Here is a 14,453-nt window from a genome sequence, read left to right on the forward strand (position 1 = left end):
CGAGGGGAGGGCTTCCGGCTGGGTGTGTCCCTAGGCTGGTCCCTCCCCAGCCCGCTCGGGAAGGGAGCCGCTCCCCGCGCCCTTCCAGCATCTTCCCAGCGCGCCCGGACGCCGGACTGCCTGCCCCGCACCCGGCCGGCTCCCCACAGCAGACCCCGCCCGCGGCCGGGCCATCAGCTCACCTTCCACCCTCAGGCTGCTCCACATTTCATGCCGCTCTTATCGTTGTTAGGTCAAGGCAGGGGGGAAAGACCACAGCCCTGCAAGCATCCACAAGGTAGATGGTGACAAAGATAACTGGCGCCTTCCCAGACCTTGCCAGCCTTTCCAGACCCCTGCCCGAGGCAGGAATTCCACACTCTCATGCCCTCCACCCTCCCCTCACTAAACAGCTGTATAAAGGAAGTACCTAAGCCCCGTTTTGGCGCGAACTCCCCTGGCCCACTCTCGGACCTGTGAGTTTCGCCCGGGAGCGCAAGATTAAAACCTCCCCCCCTTTCCATGGCCTGGACTCTGTCTTGTTTCCTGCGTCGCAAACCTTTCATCTGGTGCCGAACCCGGGTGGGGATTGAGTGTGTATCCCATTTGGGGTACCCCTCCCCACTTGTCTCCCCGGAACCCTCAGGCTTCTTTCCAGCTCGGCAGCGTCAGTTGGTGAGTCCCAGTCCCTATTGACTCCTAGGGTCCTCCGTCCGCGTCTCTGTCCGTAAATCGCGGTCCGCGTCAGAGATTGCTTTCCGGGCATAGCCCTCCGGACCTTTCCAGGAAAGGTTCTGACCCTGGGGGGTAGTGAAGACGTTTCTACTTCCCCTCGGTCTCCGGCCTTTTGGCCTCATTCCGGATCCCAGGGGGTCGGCGAGAGACGTCTCCCACCATCCCTCGGATTCCCGTCCGTAGCCTTGGCTCAACGATTGGGACGCTGATCCTTGGGCCTTTGCTACTGACCCTAGGTTTCAAAATGGGCAACCAGAAATCCAAAATTGACTCGCAGGCGCCGCTGGGTGCCTACTCACCAATCTGGCTAAGCTGGGCCTGTCCCAGGATCTGCGTCCTAAACGCCTCATTTACTTCTGTACCGTGGCATGGCCTCAGTATGAATTGGACAACAGGTCACAATGGCCTGAAGATGGGACTTTCGATTTTAACATCCTGACCGACCTTAACAATTCCTGCCAATGAGCTGGGAAGGGGCTGGAGGTTCCATATGTCCAGGCCTTTTTCAATCTGCGCTCCCGTCCCTCCCTCTGCTCCTTCTGTTCTCTCTGACTCTGTCCTCCTCTGCTCCTTCTACTCTCTCTGACTCTTTGGATGCAGCTGCTCTCTCACTTCCACCCCTCTTCCTCCCGCCGAACGCTTTCGGCTCCCTCCTCCTCCTCCTCCTCCGCCACGGCTCCTTCTTCCCCGTGGCAGGTGCTTTCTCGGCAGCACCTCACCTGCCCACCCGCGGCTTCCGCGGCCGTGGGTAACACCACCGCGATCGCGCCGCTCCCTCCCGCGGCCGCCGCTGCGCTTTCTTCCCCGCGGCTGCAACCATCGCCGCAACCATCGGCGCCGCACAGCACGAGAGCCACCCTCCCGCCATCCCGCAAGCCGCTCCAAACAGCTGGCTCCCGCGCGCTCCGGGGTGGGGGAGCGGAGGCGGCAAGGGAGCAGGCATGGGGAGGGCGGGCAGCGCCCCTGGCTCAGGCACAGGCCGCCCGGACAGCGACCCGGGCTCGGACCCTGGAGCCCCCGGGTCCGCGGCCCCGCCTCCTCCTCCTCCTCCCCTCCGGCTCGCCCGCCTCCCAGCAACAGGGCTCCTTCCGCCCTGCCTCCTTCTGCCCTGCCGTCCGCTCCCTCCCTTCCCCCATCCTCACTCCCCGACCTCCCCAGGCCGTTCCTCGTCAGGAACCAGGCTGGGTGTACCAACTAGATACCCCGGAAGGGCGAGAGGGGCGCCGACATCGCGACCAGATGCTCCAATGCCTAATAGCCGGCCTACAGGCCGTCTCCCACAAGGTAGTTAATTTTGACAAACTGAGGGAAGTTACTCAGGGACCAGATGAGAACCCGTGGTCTTCCTTAACAGGCTGACTGAGGCTCTGACTTTATATACTCGCCTAGACCCTGGGTCCCCGGCAGGAGCAACAGTTCTAGCCACTCACTTCATTTCGCAGTCAGCCCCAGATATCCGAAAAAAAGTTAAAAAAGACAGAGGATGGCCCTCAGACCCTTGTCCGGGATCTGGTGAATATGGCATTTAAGGTTTTCAATGCCCGTGAGGAGCAGGCAGAGTACGCCCCGCCTTCGACAGGAGATGAGTCTGCAAACCCAAACCTTGCTACCTTTGGGGCCGGTGGCAGCCACGCATGGTCCAAGAGGGACCGTGCGTGGTGGGGGTGCAACGAGAGGATGCTTCCAGTGCAGAAACGAAGGCCACAGTGCCCCAACCCCGGGCTCCAGCCCAGCCTTGCCCGGCGTGCGGTCAAAGCGGCCACTGGAAAAGTGACTGCCCCTGGAAAAGTGACGGGCCCTCTGCGTCTCAACGTAGAGGGGCCGTCCTTCCAGGTCATGACCTGCCGCTGGCCACGCTGGAACTGGCTGAAGGCTGAAGATGCCAGGACTCAACGACCCATCACCCTCGCCAGGCCCCCAGGTAAACGCTCAAGGTAGTGGGTAAGCAGATCTCCTTCCTGATCATACGGGGGCTACGTCTCTGTTCTTGCCCTCCTTTTCCAGGCCATTGCCCCTTCCACGATCTCGGTCATGGGTATTGATGGCAAACATGCTCTGGCCTCAGCGCCTTCTCACCCCGCCCTCTCCCCCTCTCCTCCCTCCCTAGAGAACAACTTTCTTGCTGGCACAGGCTTATCAGAAACTCAGTTCTGAATTCAAGCAGTTAGAGGCCTGTTCCAAGAAGTTTTAAAGTTAACTGTTGACAAGGATTTTAAAAGGACCCACTCACCTGGACGGTCCTGCCCCAGGGGTTCAGAGACAGCCCTCATCTGTTTGGCCAGGCCTAACAGAGACCTCTGACAATGCTCATTAGAACCCAGCACTCTCCTCCAGTATGGAGATGTTCTCCTTCTCTGCAGCCCCTCCCTGGACACGTCTCAGAGGCATACAGCTGGCCTCCACTGGTAGGATTCTTCCAGCCTTCACCCCGCAGCCTACCTGTCCAGACAGCTTGATCCCACAGTTTGGGAATTGCAGCCCTGCCTCCGGGCTCTGGCTGCAGCTGCTGCTCTCACCAAGGAGGCCCAGAAGATTGGCCTCCAGCAACCCTTACAGGTCTTCTCCAAGATCTTCTGTCACACCGGTCCTTATCTCTCCTTGCCCCCTCCCCCATGCAGGAACTCCATCTCCTGCTCCTGGAGAGTCCTGACATCCCCCTAACTCAGTCCCCAGCCCTGAACCCAGCCACTCTCCTTCCCGCCGCCTCCACCCAACCTGCAGCAAAGCGCTCCTGCCCTGAGGTCGTCAGAGGTCCTCACCCAACCTTGGGCAGGACTCTCAGATCTTCCTCTCTCTAATCCTGACTTAACTCTGTTTGTGGATGGAAGCTCTTGTCTAGACCCCCAGGGACGTCAGAAAGCCTCCTACACGATAGTAACACTGGAGTGGACCCTGGAGACGGCCTTCATCCCTCTTCACCTCGCCCACACTACGAGAGGCAGTCATAAGTGCCTGCTCCTCCTGCTCACCCCAGGAGGAATGCGCCCCAACTTTCCTACCCATCAAATGAGGGGACACCTCCCAGGGCAGGACTGGCAGGCAGCTGCTCCGGGAACAGGCTGACAGGTGGACGGGACCGCACACAGTAATCCTCACAACCCCCACTGCAGCCAAACTACTTGAAGATCCATCGTGGCACCACCTCTCCAGACTCAAGAGGACTCTGGAGCAGCATGACTTCTATAAATGTGAGGTGTTGGGCCCCACTAAGGTCTGCCTTAGCCGCCCTCCCCCTCCTCCTTCTCCTCCCAGCCCTGGGCAACCTACACCCTCCCACACCTGCTTATGTGTGGAGGTTCAAGGTCCATGAAACCTACGACCAGGACAGCAGACCAGGACAGCACACAAGTCACCCGGCAGGTAGGATCTCAGGACTGTCCTCTGGTCGGATGCCAGGCGGAGATCCTGATTGCTGTAGACCTCTGGTCAGTGTCCAATGGTGGCCGACCATATGCCTACTCTGCTTACGATCAGCGGAACCCAGACAGGTGTAATCGAGACGTCAACACCTGTGGGGATTGCCGCTGGTCAGGCTGTGTCATCCATGATGCCTACAATGAGGTCAGGTCTGGTTCCTTTTTCTGGAAGGACGGGACCTTCAACATCAGGGTCCGGGACCCCTGGGACCAGCGATGGGTTGCAGGCATTATGGGAAAACTATATGGGGGTGGTTGGAGCTCAACCCCTTCAGGGACCATCCTCATCGCCCGGGAATATATCATGGCCCAGGAGGCCCAAATCCAGGTCTCCAAAAGCATCCTACAGGCCGAACATTCCCTTAAAGGGAAGCTGCCTGATTCCCCCCGGGGTAGAAGTCCTGTCTTCTTGGCTCCAACTTATCCAACACACTCTACTATTCCTTAACGAGACCCGCACCCTGCCCAATGTCTCGCACTGCTTTTTATGTGTCTCTCTCCAAAGACCTTTGCTGGCTGCCGTCCCACTCATGACTCCTCCAGGAACCCAAGGACACGGTGAATGTCAGCCTCCCCTGGCTGGCATTCCCCTCTGGGAACCGGGAACTCCAGAGCCCACCTTGCCCCCACGGATATGCTACCAGACCAGCAACCCGGTAACTGTGGGACGGGTCACTTGGAACTGTACCCAAAACCACACTGCAGCCAGTCCCACAAGGCCAGCTCGGGTACCTTCTTTTGGTGCAATGGCACCTTAAGCAACTGCGTAAACTCCTCTGACCCCGGGCCTTGCTTCGTGGTCACAGTAGTTCCCCAGCTAACCTTGTATGGAGAGTCGGAGCTTGCCTGGTTGCTCCCTTCATCCCACCCCCGGCCCGCAGGGCCGCCTTCCTCCTGGTCATGTTGGGGGTAAGTATCGCTGCCTCGATAGGCCTCGCTGGGGGGGGGGGGGCCCTCGGGAACAGCATAATCTCTGCTCAGGATTTCAATGACAGACTCCAGATAGCCCTGAAGTCTACTACTACCTCCTTAGCCTCCCTGCAGCGGCAAGTAACATCGGTAGTCCAAATAGCCCTGCAGAACCGATGGGCCCTAGACCTTCTTGCTGCGAAAAGAGGAGGAACCTGCATGTTCCTTCAAGAAGAATGCTGCTGCTACATCAACGAGTCCAGAGTGGTGGAACAGAACGTGCAGAACCTGACTAAGCTGAGTGAAGAATTACGTGCAAGACACTCCCGGAACAACTCTCTTTAGAGCTACCTGGACCCTACCCCTGATAGGGCCCCTAATTCTCATCTGTGTCTTTTTTTTTTTCCTAGCTCCCTGCCTCCTCAAATTCATCCGCTCCCGGATCCAGAAATGTCACCGGTGACTGTAAACCAGCTCCTGCTCCATCCCTACACTAGGCTGCCCCTCACCCTCAACCAGCCTCTGCCTGACCCTGGCCTTTAACATCCCCCACCCTCCTCGCCCCTGATCAGCAGGAAGTAGCCAGACGATTTCGGCGCCCCCTATCACCAAAAAGGCCGGGATGTTAGGTCAAGGCAGGGGGGAAAGACCACAGCCCTGCAAGCATCCACAAGGTAGATGGTGACAAAGATAACTGGCGCCTTCCCAGACCTTGCCAGCCTTTCCAGACCCCTGCCCGAGGCAGGAATTCCACACCTCTCATGCCCTCCACCCTCCCCTCACTAAACAGCTGTATAAAGGAAGTACCTAAGCCCCGTTTTGGCGCGAACTCCCCTGGCCCACTCTCGGACCTGTGAGTTTCGCCCGGGAGCGCAAGATTAAAACCTCCCCCCCTTTCCATGGCCTGGACTCTGTCTTGTTTCCTGCGTCGCAAACCTTTCAATCGTCACGCTACAAAGTTCGGTTTCCATTCTTTACCTCTTTGCTGTCGCCCCTAATCAGACTTCTCTTTTTTTTCTCGGCCCTTCGACGCCAGGCCCCTACTCCAGACTCAAAGAAAGGCTTTCTTTTTAGTCCTGGTCCCTCTTTACGCCCAGCCTCCTCGCCTGCCCCCTTCTCCCACCCTCTCCCCCTCCCATTCTCTTGCTTTCCTTTTTCTTTCTCTAGGTGGCTGGGGCGGCTTAGGCACCAGCGAATTCCTGTTCCGCACCAGAGAGGAAGTCGGAGCTGTCTTGTCCCTCAAGTACGATGTGAACTTGGGGAGATGAGATCCCTGGCCTCGTACTATTAGTTCCCAAAAGCGCCCAGAGTGCAGTGTTTCTCAAGCGACTTACTCCTGGTCTGCTGGAGGACTATCTTCGGCCCCTTTCATCTATTAGTCTCCTGTAGAACATGTGCCAACTGCATCCTCTCCTCTCCCATCTGCAGTTGGGTGCGATCCCCTGTCCTGGGTTCCTGCCATCCCTCCTGCTGGATACTGGCTTCCAGCCTTGCCCTCTCTTTTCATCCTACACACTCCAGACTCATTTGTGTTTCGAAAACTGCATTTTTATTCCTTTTCTCCCTCCATCCTAAACCCACAACCAGCTGCATTTCCTAGCCTTTGATGCTCATGGAATCCAGATGCACTTTGCATCTTCCTGTACTTTCCATCCACCTGAATTGGAGCTCCCAGAAATGGGCTATGGATTTTCTGCCCTTTCCGCTGCTGGCAGACTCCTGGTGACCCATACTCCCCCCAGACACCCCACCCTGCTCGCAAGTCCCCACCCAAAAGGACCCAGCTGCACTAGGCCTGAAGCTCTGAGGTCTTCAAACATCTGTACTTGTTTATTTCTAAAACAATTTTGGAAAACTCTGCATCCACTCATACATCGTTAAGATGACATCAAAAATGTTCATCCTAAGTTTAAATAGATGTTAATTGTTATTAAAATTCGACATTTGTAGTGGGCAGTTTCTAAAATGGCTCTCCATGGTCTCACCTTCTGATAGTCACATCCTTTTGTATCTCCCTTCCCTTGAAGGTGGGCTGGGCCTAGAGACTTGTTTACAACATTAGAATATGAATAGAATAAGACAAAAACAATGGTTTGAAACCAGACAACCAATAGGTCATGGCTGCTTGTCATCACATGAGCCAATTAAGCAGAGACAGAGTTGAACCATATATAAACATTCCAATAATGCCAGCAGGATGGGAGAGAGCAGGTCATCCATAAAAATCTGCTCTGCACCCCACCATAAGCCAGCTGCTTATATTGGGTAAAAGGACAAAGATTATATAGAAGAGTAGGAATTACAGGCATGGGGAAGTAGGCAAGGTATAATGGTTACAGGACAGGCAATGCGTGCTGGGGGTAGCAAAGGGTGGGCACCTCCCCTATCCAGTTTGTTTTGGCAAGAAGATTGTTAATCTTTCCATGATGATAGGAAGTTCTTGGAAAGGAGAATGAAGCTTATTCTGAGGAATTACAGGCATGGGGAAGGAATTAACTACCATGTCCTGGGGCATACAACTCTCAGCCAGATCTAATGTGCTTTCTTTAAACAGACAGAACAATCACAGTTAACAGAACATGATTAATATTTCTTATAACTGTAGCTAGTCCCTTCTATTCTCTTTCTGTCCCTAACAGGCTATCACTTACAAGATTAGGCTACAAAATGATCCTGACTTCTGGTTGCTCAGCCATATATCTGACAAAGAACTGACATTCAGGATATATAAAGTCCTCCTTACTTCAATAGTAAAAATGAGAAAGCTAAAAGGCTAATTCCAATGTAATCCTGATATTTGTGGGGGAGGGAGGGAGAATAGCAATCTGAATCTGTGCCAGTAATCTAATGTACATTTCTTTTTTTATTGATTAAGGTATTACATACGTGTCCTCATCCTGCCATTAGTCCCTCCCAGCCCGCACACACATGCCCTCACCCCCCTTTTGTCTGTGTCCATTGGTTAGGCCTATATGCATGCATACAAGTCCTTTGGTTAATCTCTCCCCTACCTTCCCTCTGAGGTTTGACAGTCTGGTGGATGTTTCTCTGTCTCTGGATCAGTTTTTGTTCATTAGTTTGTGTTGATCATTATATTCCATAAATGAGTGAGATCATGTGATATTTATCCTTCTCTGACTGGCTCATTTCACTTAGCATAATGCTCTCCAGTTCCATCTATGCTGTTGCAAATGGTAAGAACTCCTTCTTTTTTACCGCAGCATAGTATTCCATTGTGTAGGTCAGTGGTCAGCAAACTCATTAGTCAACAGAACCAAATATCAACAGTACAACGATTGAAATTTCTTTTGAGAGCCGAAAACTGACTTCTGCACAGGTTGTCCAGTTTGTTGGAATAGAGTTGTTCGTAGTATTTTTTAACAATCCTTTGCATTTTGGTGGGGTCTGGTGTTATTTCACCTCTTTCATTTCTGATTCTGTTTATTTGGGTTCTCTCTCTTTGCTTCTTGGTGAGCCTGGCTAGAGGTTCATCAATCTTGTTTATCCTTTCAAAGAACCAGCTCTTGGTTTTGTTGATTTTTTGTATTTTTTTTTTTTTTTTGGTCTCTATGTCATTCATTTCTGCTCTGATCTTTATTATTTCCTTCCTTCTGATCACTCTGTTTTTTTCTTGTTGCTCTCTTTCTAGTTCTTTGAGTTGTTGAGTTAGATGATTTGTTACCATTTTTTTTTTTTTTTTTTGAGGTAGGCCTGTAGAGCTATAAACTTCCCCCTCAGGACTGCTTTCATTGTGTGTAGAGGACTGCCTGGGAAGACACATGGGCATTTTCCTTTAATTATCATCAGTTGAACTCAGGGTGTAGGCAGAACCACGCCCTGGGAACATGCTTCCCCAATAAGGCTGGACTTCATAGCAGCCTAGGTGTCGGCAGGGGGCGGACTAGATATGTAAATCTAGGCCTATAAAATAAACGCACTGCGTGGCTCGGGTCGTTGTCGTCATGCTGCTTCTCCGTCAGAGAAATGGCTTCCCACCCAGCTCCCAGCCATAATCTATTTCTGCCTCTTGATCTCTTTCCTTCTTTAATTTCTTAATCCCCAGCTCCTACACTCAGCAACCGGACTGTTTCCTTTTCCATGCAGGACGTGGAAAAGAGAGAAACAGCTCTCCTCCCACATTTGGCCCCCAAACAGGGACTGAGTACGAAGGGAAGGAAGCGAGGGGGTCACTCCCACAAGCATGTGAACACAGATTTAAAGGAATAATGTTGTGAATTGATATGAATTAGCCGGGTGTTAAACGTGGGTAATCCTCAAAAATGCTTTAAACTATGCTCTGTTAAGTGTAGTCAAACTCTTGATTTCTTTCTTAAGTTTTGTTGATGAAATCTGGGAAAAGGTTAGAAAGCAGTTGTGTGACCAATACTCAGCAAAAAGTCCAGAGAATATTCCTATTTTAATTGGTGATGGCCTTGATTCAGCACAGGAGAGTTTAAGAATGTCTATGTGGGGTGGAGTGGAAGGGTTCAAGTCTCTAAGAATTCCATCTGCACCTCCTCTGCCTCCACGTGTAAACTACTTGTAACCAAGTAGAGAAGGATTAACCCTTTGCACTCGCTTGCTTTTTTCTCGATTCCTTTATTCTGTGGATGAAAGGAGCCACATGCTAACCTGACAAGCTCAGGGGAGGCCTGCGTGGCAGTCTTGCAAACTCAGAGACCTGGAATAACCACAAAGGATGGTTTGAAAATTAAATATTTAACTACAAACAGGTTATAGTGGGCAGTCATTCCTAAGCTGATACCTTCCCTGACAAAGATCAACTTGGATCTTCTTTACTGAGCCCATTTGCCTTTTTGCCTCTAAGATAACATATCTGTGAGATGTCTGGGTAACTTGTAACTTCCTTCTTTTGCTGGAGCCCCTGGGGCACAACCAAATGTGGTAGGCGCCAGGACAGATGCCTCAAATTTCTTCATTATCATGTTAATTGTTCCTGTACCCACCTAAGTGTGTGTCCATCATTTTACTTTTTGTCCAATCCCAGGGGTTTCCCACCATTTGACTTTATCCAATGAATTTCATGTAGCCCACCTATGTCCGTCCTTTGATGGCAATGCATAAATACAGATGTAACCCACCATTCTTCGGAGCATAATCTCAATTCATTGAGGTTCTGCTTCCCGGCATATGTCGACAGTTTGGCTCAAATAAACTCACTAAAATTCTTTACAGGTTTCAATGGTTTTTTTCGTTAACAATTCTAATGCTAACCATGTTGAGTCACACTCGACATCCGAGTGCAAAAGGTTAAAGAAATTTCTCAGCAACTGCCAGTAATTCTTAGTTTAAAAAATCTTTTTCTTTCCTTAAAAATAAAAATAAATAAAAATTGAAAAAGTAAATAAAATAAAAACAGTAGATGCCAGACCATCACTGAATCTTTCCCCCAGAGCAAGCAGGATGTGGGGGAAGGGAGACACGTGGCTATCCAATATGGACACCACTCCCCAAGAAAGACACTTTGAAGGCCCTCATCTTCGCCATCCTTTTTTTTCCCCCAGCTAATGACTTAAAGCTTTTACAAATTCATAAATGCATTGGGGATTTCTGTGCACATATAAAGGGAAATGGCCAGTTTAAAAATGAGTGTGCATAGTTTTGAGCTGAACTTGACCTTTTGCTGTGTACAGAATAAAAACCCGAGACTGTTTTTGGCCTTAAAAATGGCAGAGATGAACCAGAGAAAGAAATACAGGCTAGTTTCCCAAGGCATCTAAAGTAGCTCTTTTGAAATTTCCCGCCAGAGGCAAGTAAACAGCAGGAAGTAGTTAGTCAAGTTTACATATGAATGGCTGAGCTTGCTTCTTGACTTCCCCAGCAGGAAAATTGTGACCATTTTGAAATTTAGTGGCTGGGCCAAGCCTATCGGCTGGGAATTTAAAAGAACTTGGAAGTTTACTAAATCAAATGATAAAATTAAATTATCTAAATGTATTGAAATTTATAATACTGAAATGTTGATCTGAGTATGCCTAGTATGAAGTCTAGATGATAGAAGTTAATCTATTAATTGAATATGCCTTATATTTTATTTGAAATATATCCTTAAAAATGTAAAAGTATTATTGATTTGAGAAATGCTAAGTATTTAATTTTGTTACCTAAAATTTGAAGCTCTGAAAGTTTAAGGTCTCTTTTATCATTATGAAAAGGCTACAGAAATGAAAAACCCAGAACTTTTTTCTAATAAAAATGGTGGATTTGACCAAAAGGAAAGAACACAGGCTAGTTCCAGCAGCAGATTGGCATTTCCATAATAAAGAGTAGTTTTTAAAATGCTGATGAAAGGTGTTAAAATTTAACTTTAAGGCCTTCAAGACATAGAATTTATCCAAAGTAAATGCCTTAAAGTAACTGGAATTGGATTTGAAACTCAAAAATTTTTGAAAGAATATATTATAAAGATCAGGTAGCCCAGATAAAGACTGGCTATGCCCTTTGTTAATAGAGGAAGAGGTAGTCACTCCCTTCCCCCAGAAGAACTGGTAATCCAATTCCCACCAGGAGCCATCTTTAAAGAATGTTAATTTGCATTTAAATGGCTACACCTTTTGCTAGCCTACCTACCCAGAAAAGGTCAAGTGGCTAGGCCAAAAGGTTTTTCCTGAAAAAGTGGCTCCTTTAAAATCAGCTTTCCACCAGTAGTCATTTTTTAATACCTACACATTTGCTTCTCAGTTTCCCTGGGCAGAAAAAACATGGTTTAAAGTTAATTATTAGATTTTAAAATTTATTCTTAAAAAATATAAAAGTGTTGTTAATCAAAGAACTGCTAATATTTGACTTGCAAGCTCTGAAAGTTTAAAGTGCAAATTGAATTGGGAGAAATTAATTAAATACCTAAAGTATAAAGTGTTTTTAGGAAAATAAAATGTGTTTTCTCTGATAATTAGGAATTCAAAATATGTTACTTCTTGGTCTGATTTAAAAAAGGAGGATCAATTCTATGATCCAGAATAAATGTAAATGATATTCTTTAAAATAACTTAAGTACATAATCTTAAATCATATATATAAATATATATTATATGTTTGATCTTTCCAAGTGTATTTCAAGACTGAGCGTGACTTTTGAGAGTAGACATTTCATGAGCCCCGAAATGTTACAAAAGTCTGTTCTCTCTTAAAAGAAATATTTTTTTAATTAAACAGATTGATACTTGAAATCGCATGGAAAGCTTTATCAAATAAAATTTAATTAATATGTTTTACTTATATACATATACTGAATGTTATGAAAGTTTTCACCTCAAAGAAGGGCAAAATCATTATATTTCTTAAATATAGCCAAAATTGTCAACAGCAGTAGAATTTCAAGAAAGACAAAAGCCTCAAGCAGCCTGCATTTTGAATGGGCTGGAGGTGGGACAGTGTTTATGCATTTGGATCAGACCAATAAAGTATCAAACCTATAAGTTTTACTGAATAAGTTTTTGTGCCTTTTTAATTAAAGATACCTACGTAAGTTACTTTATAAATTAGATTTCTAAATGTAATAAATGTCTCATTAAGTTCCATGAGAAGCCAATGTTTTTATAAGTAATTTAATCCAAGTAAAACCTAGGAACAGATTAGAAGCCACCATTTACTGCCTGTCTTGATGTAGCCGCCTACATTAACCCTTTGCACTCGCTTGCTTTTTTTCTCGATTCCTTTATTCTACTCAGGATTAAATTTTTTAAATACCCCAGATTTTACAAAGCGTGGCAGTAGAATAAAAAACTGGAGTTTCTTTTCAAACAAACTTATTTATTTAACGTCAGAAAAGCCCAAATAAAGGAGGAGGGATGGAGGGAGGGAAGGAAAGGGCACCCAATGCTAAACGTGTCACACTCCACATCTGAGGGCAAAAGGCTCAGCTAGAGGTGGGGCAACATTTGTGGCTTGTGAGACAGCCGCCATCTTGCCTGCCCCTCTGGACACGTGGCTTGGGTAGGGTTAGTATAAGGGTTTGGGATAGCGAGGGTTCAGGCTCAGGTTAGGGCTAGGTTTAGGGTTAGGGTTAGAGGGTTAGCGATAGGGATAGGGTCACTGTGTAGTAACTTTGGGAATTTACAATGAATGAGCTACAAAAACTGGACAAATGGAAGTATAGCACTGAGTATTCACAACTCCAGACTAGGGAAATATATAGAAATGTGCTTCATACACTAGGAATACATGTTCCAATAGACTGAATATCTGAACAGCACACTTTTGCCACTGGGAAATATTGTTCAAACAGCTGAGAACCGAGTGTGACACTGTTTATATTTATTTTTCCCGTCAAAAGGAGCTGGCGTTGTTGGGAAAAGGAGTTGGTGAAACATTGAAAAATTCATTTTCAAAGAGCTATAGAACAGTATGAAAGTAATGAGAACACTAAGAAATCAAAATGGGAGTTAGGCTAGTGTACCAAGTAGTGTTTTAAAGTACCTTTAAAAAGCCGGTATGACACCCGGGTAAAAAAGAAAACTCTCAGAGCTGAAAACAATAGACCAGGGGGATGTGTCAAAGAGTCTCTAGAACTCTTGGAATACGTTTTAGAACCCGAACATCTCTACTGAATTTTGAAATACTGAGAATTTGTATCCAAAGCGCTGTGAAAGGTAGGAATGACTTTCAAGTGGTAACAATGGTTAAAGTGCTGGTATATTTGTAAAAAACGCTGTTTCACCAAATTAGAATTCACCATGAAGGAGCTTGAGACACTGGAAGAGAGAGACTCCAACTCGGGAAATTCACACTGATAACCTAGGTTAATATCTAAGAAAGGGCTTCAAACACTAGAAATACGTGAAGAAAGGGCCTTAATATCTGTAACACATTGTTACCTGACAAGGAAATCATGTTCAAAGAACATAGAACTGAGTTGGATACTGGTTACATTTATAATTCAGGGACAATGACTTGGCGTTTTTGAAAGAAGCCTGGTTACGCCATTAAACCAGAAGTGATGGCGTCACCAAAGTGGAGGGACCTCGTGGGCAGTCTCAATTGATCCCAGGTGATAATGATTTGGCCAGGGGACCAGCTGGGAGTGATGACGTCATCGAGGTTAGTTCTCGTGTTAGGGTTAGAGAATTGGGATTCTGGCTAGGGTTAGATTAGGATAAGGGTTCGTGCTAGGTAGGGTTTATGTTCAGGATAGGGATAGGTTTAGGGTTAGGGTTAGAGGGTTAGGGACAGGGTTACGGTCACGGTGTGGTAAACTTGGCTATTCACAATGAATGCGCTTCAATCACTGGACAATTTGGTGTGTAGCACTGAGAATTTACAACTCCAGACTAGGGATATATTTAGAAATGTGCTTCACACACTAGGAATACATATTCCAACAGACTGAAAATCTGAACAGCCCAATTTTGTCACTGGGATACCTTGTTAAAACAGCTGAGAACTGAGTGTGAC

At 47.7% G+C, this 14,453-nt stretch overlaps 1 protein-coding gene across 3 annotated transcripts; it reads left to right on the forward strand.

Annotated features, from left to right (window-relative positions):
• The first annotated feature begins 363 nt into the window (after nt 1–363).
• LOC307104319 (uncharacterized protein) lies at nt 364–5,975 on the forward strand. Of its 3 annotated transcripts, XR_013813885.1 has the most exons (4): nt 364–1,998; nt 2,548–2,635; nt 3,075–5,039; nt 5,164–5,975. XR_013813885.1 is itself a non-coding variant. In XM_079779205.1 (3 exons), the coding sequence occupies exons 1-3, from the start codon at nt 1,309–1,311 to the stop codon at nt 3,362–3,364; spliced, it is 1,068 nt and encodes a 355-aa protein (XP_079635331.1). In that variant the 5' UTR covers nt 364–1,308; the 3' UTR covers nt 3,365–5,975. The 3 variants fall into 3 exon arrangements, 1 of the variants encoding a protein (XP_079635331.1); XM_079779205.1 differs by having other exon boundaries at nt 3,075–5,975; XR_013813884.1 differs by having other exon boundaries at nt 364–2,635; nt 3,543–5,975.
• The last annotated feature ends 8,478 nt before the right edge of the window (nt 5,976–14,453 follow it).

The sequence above is a fragment of the Cnephaeus nilssonii genome (genome assembly GCF_951640355.1).
Source record: "Cnephaeus nilssonii genome assembly, chromosome: 8".
Lineage (NCBI taxonomy): Eukaryota > Metazoa > Chordata > Mammalia > Chiroptera > Vespertilionidae > Cnephaeus > Cnephaeus nilssonii.

Coding starts and splice junctions, on each gene's coding strand:
- LOC307104319 (XM_079779205.1), top strand. CDS start 1,309: ATGCAGCTGCTCTCTCACTTCCACCCCTCTTCCTCCCGCCGAACGCTT. Junction 1,999..2,547: donor TACAGGCCGTCTCCCACAAG/GTAGTTAATTTT, acceptor CCGTCCTTCCAG/GTCATGACCTGCCGCTGGCC. Junction 2,636..3,074: donor CACCCTCGCCAGGCCCCCAG/GTAAACGCTCAA, acceptor CCTTCTCTGCAG/CCCCTCCCTGGACACGTCTC.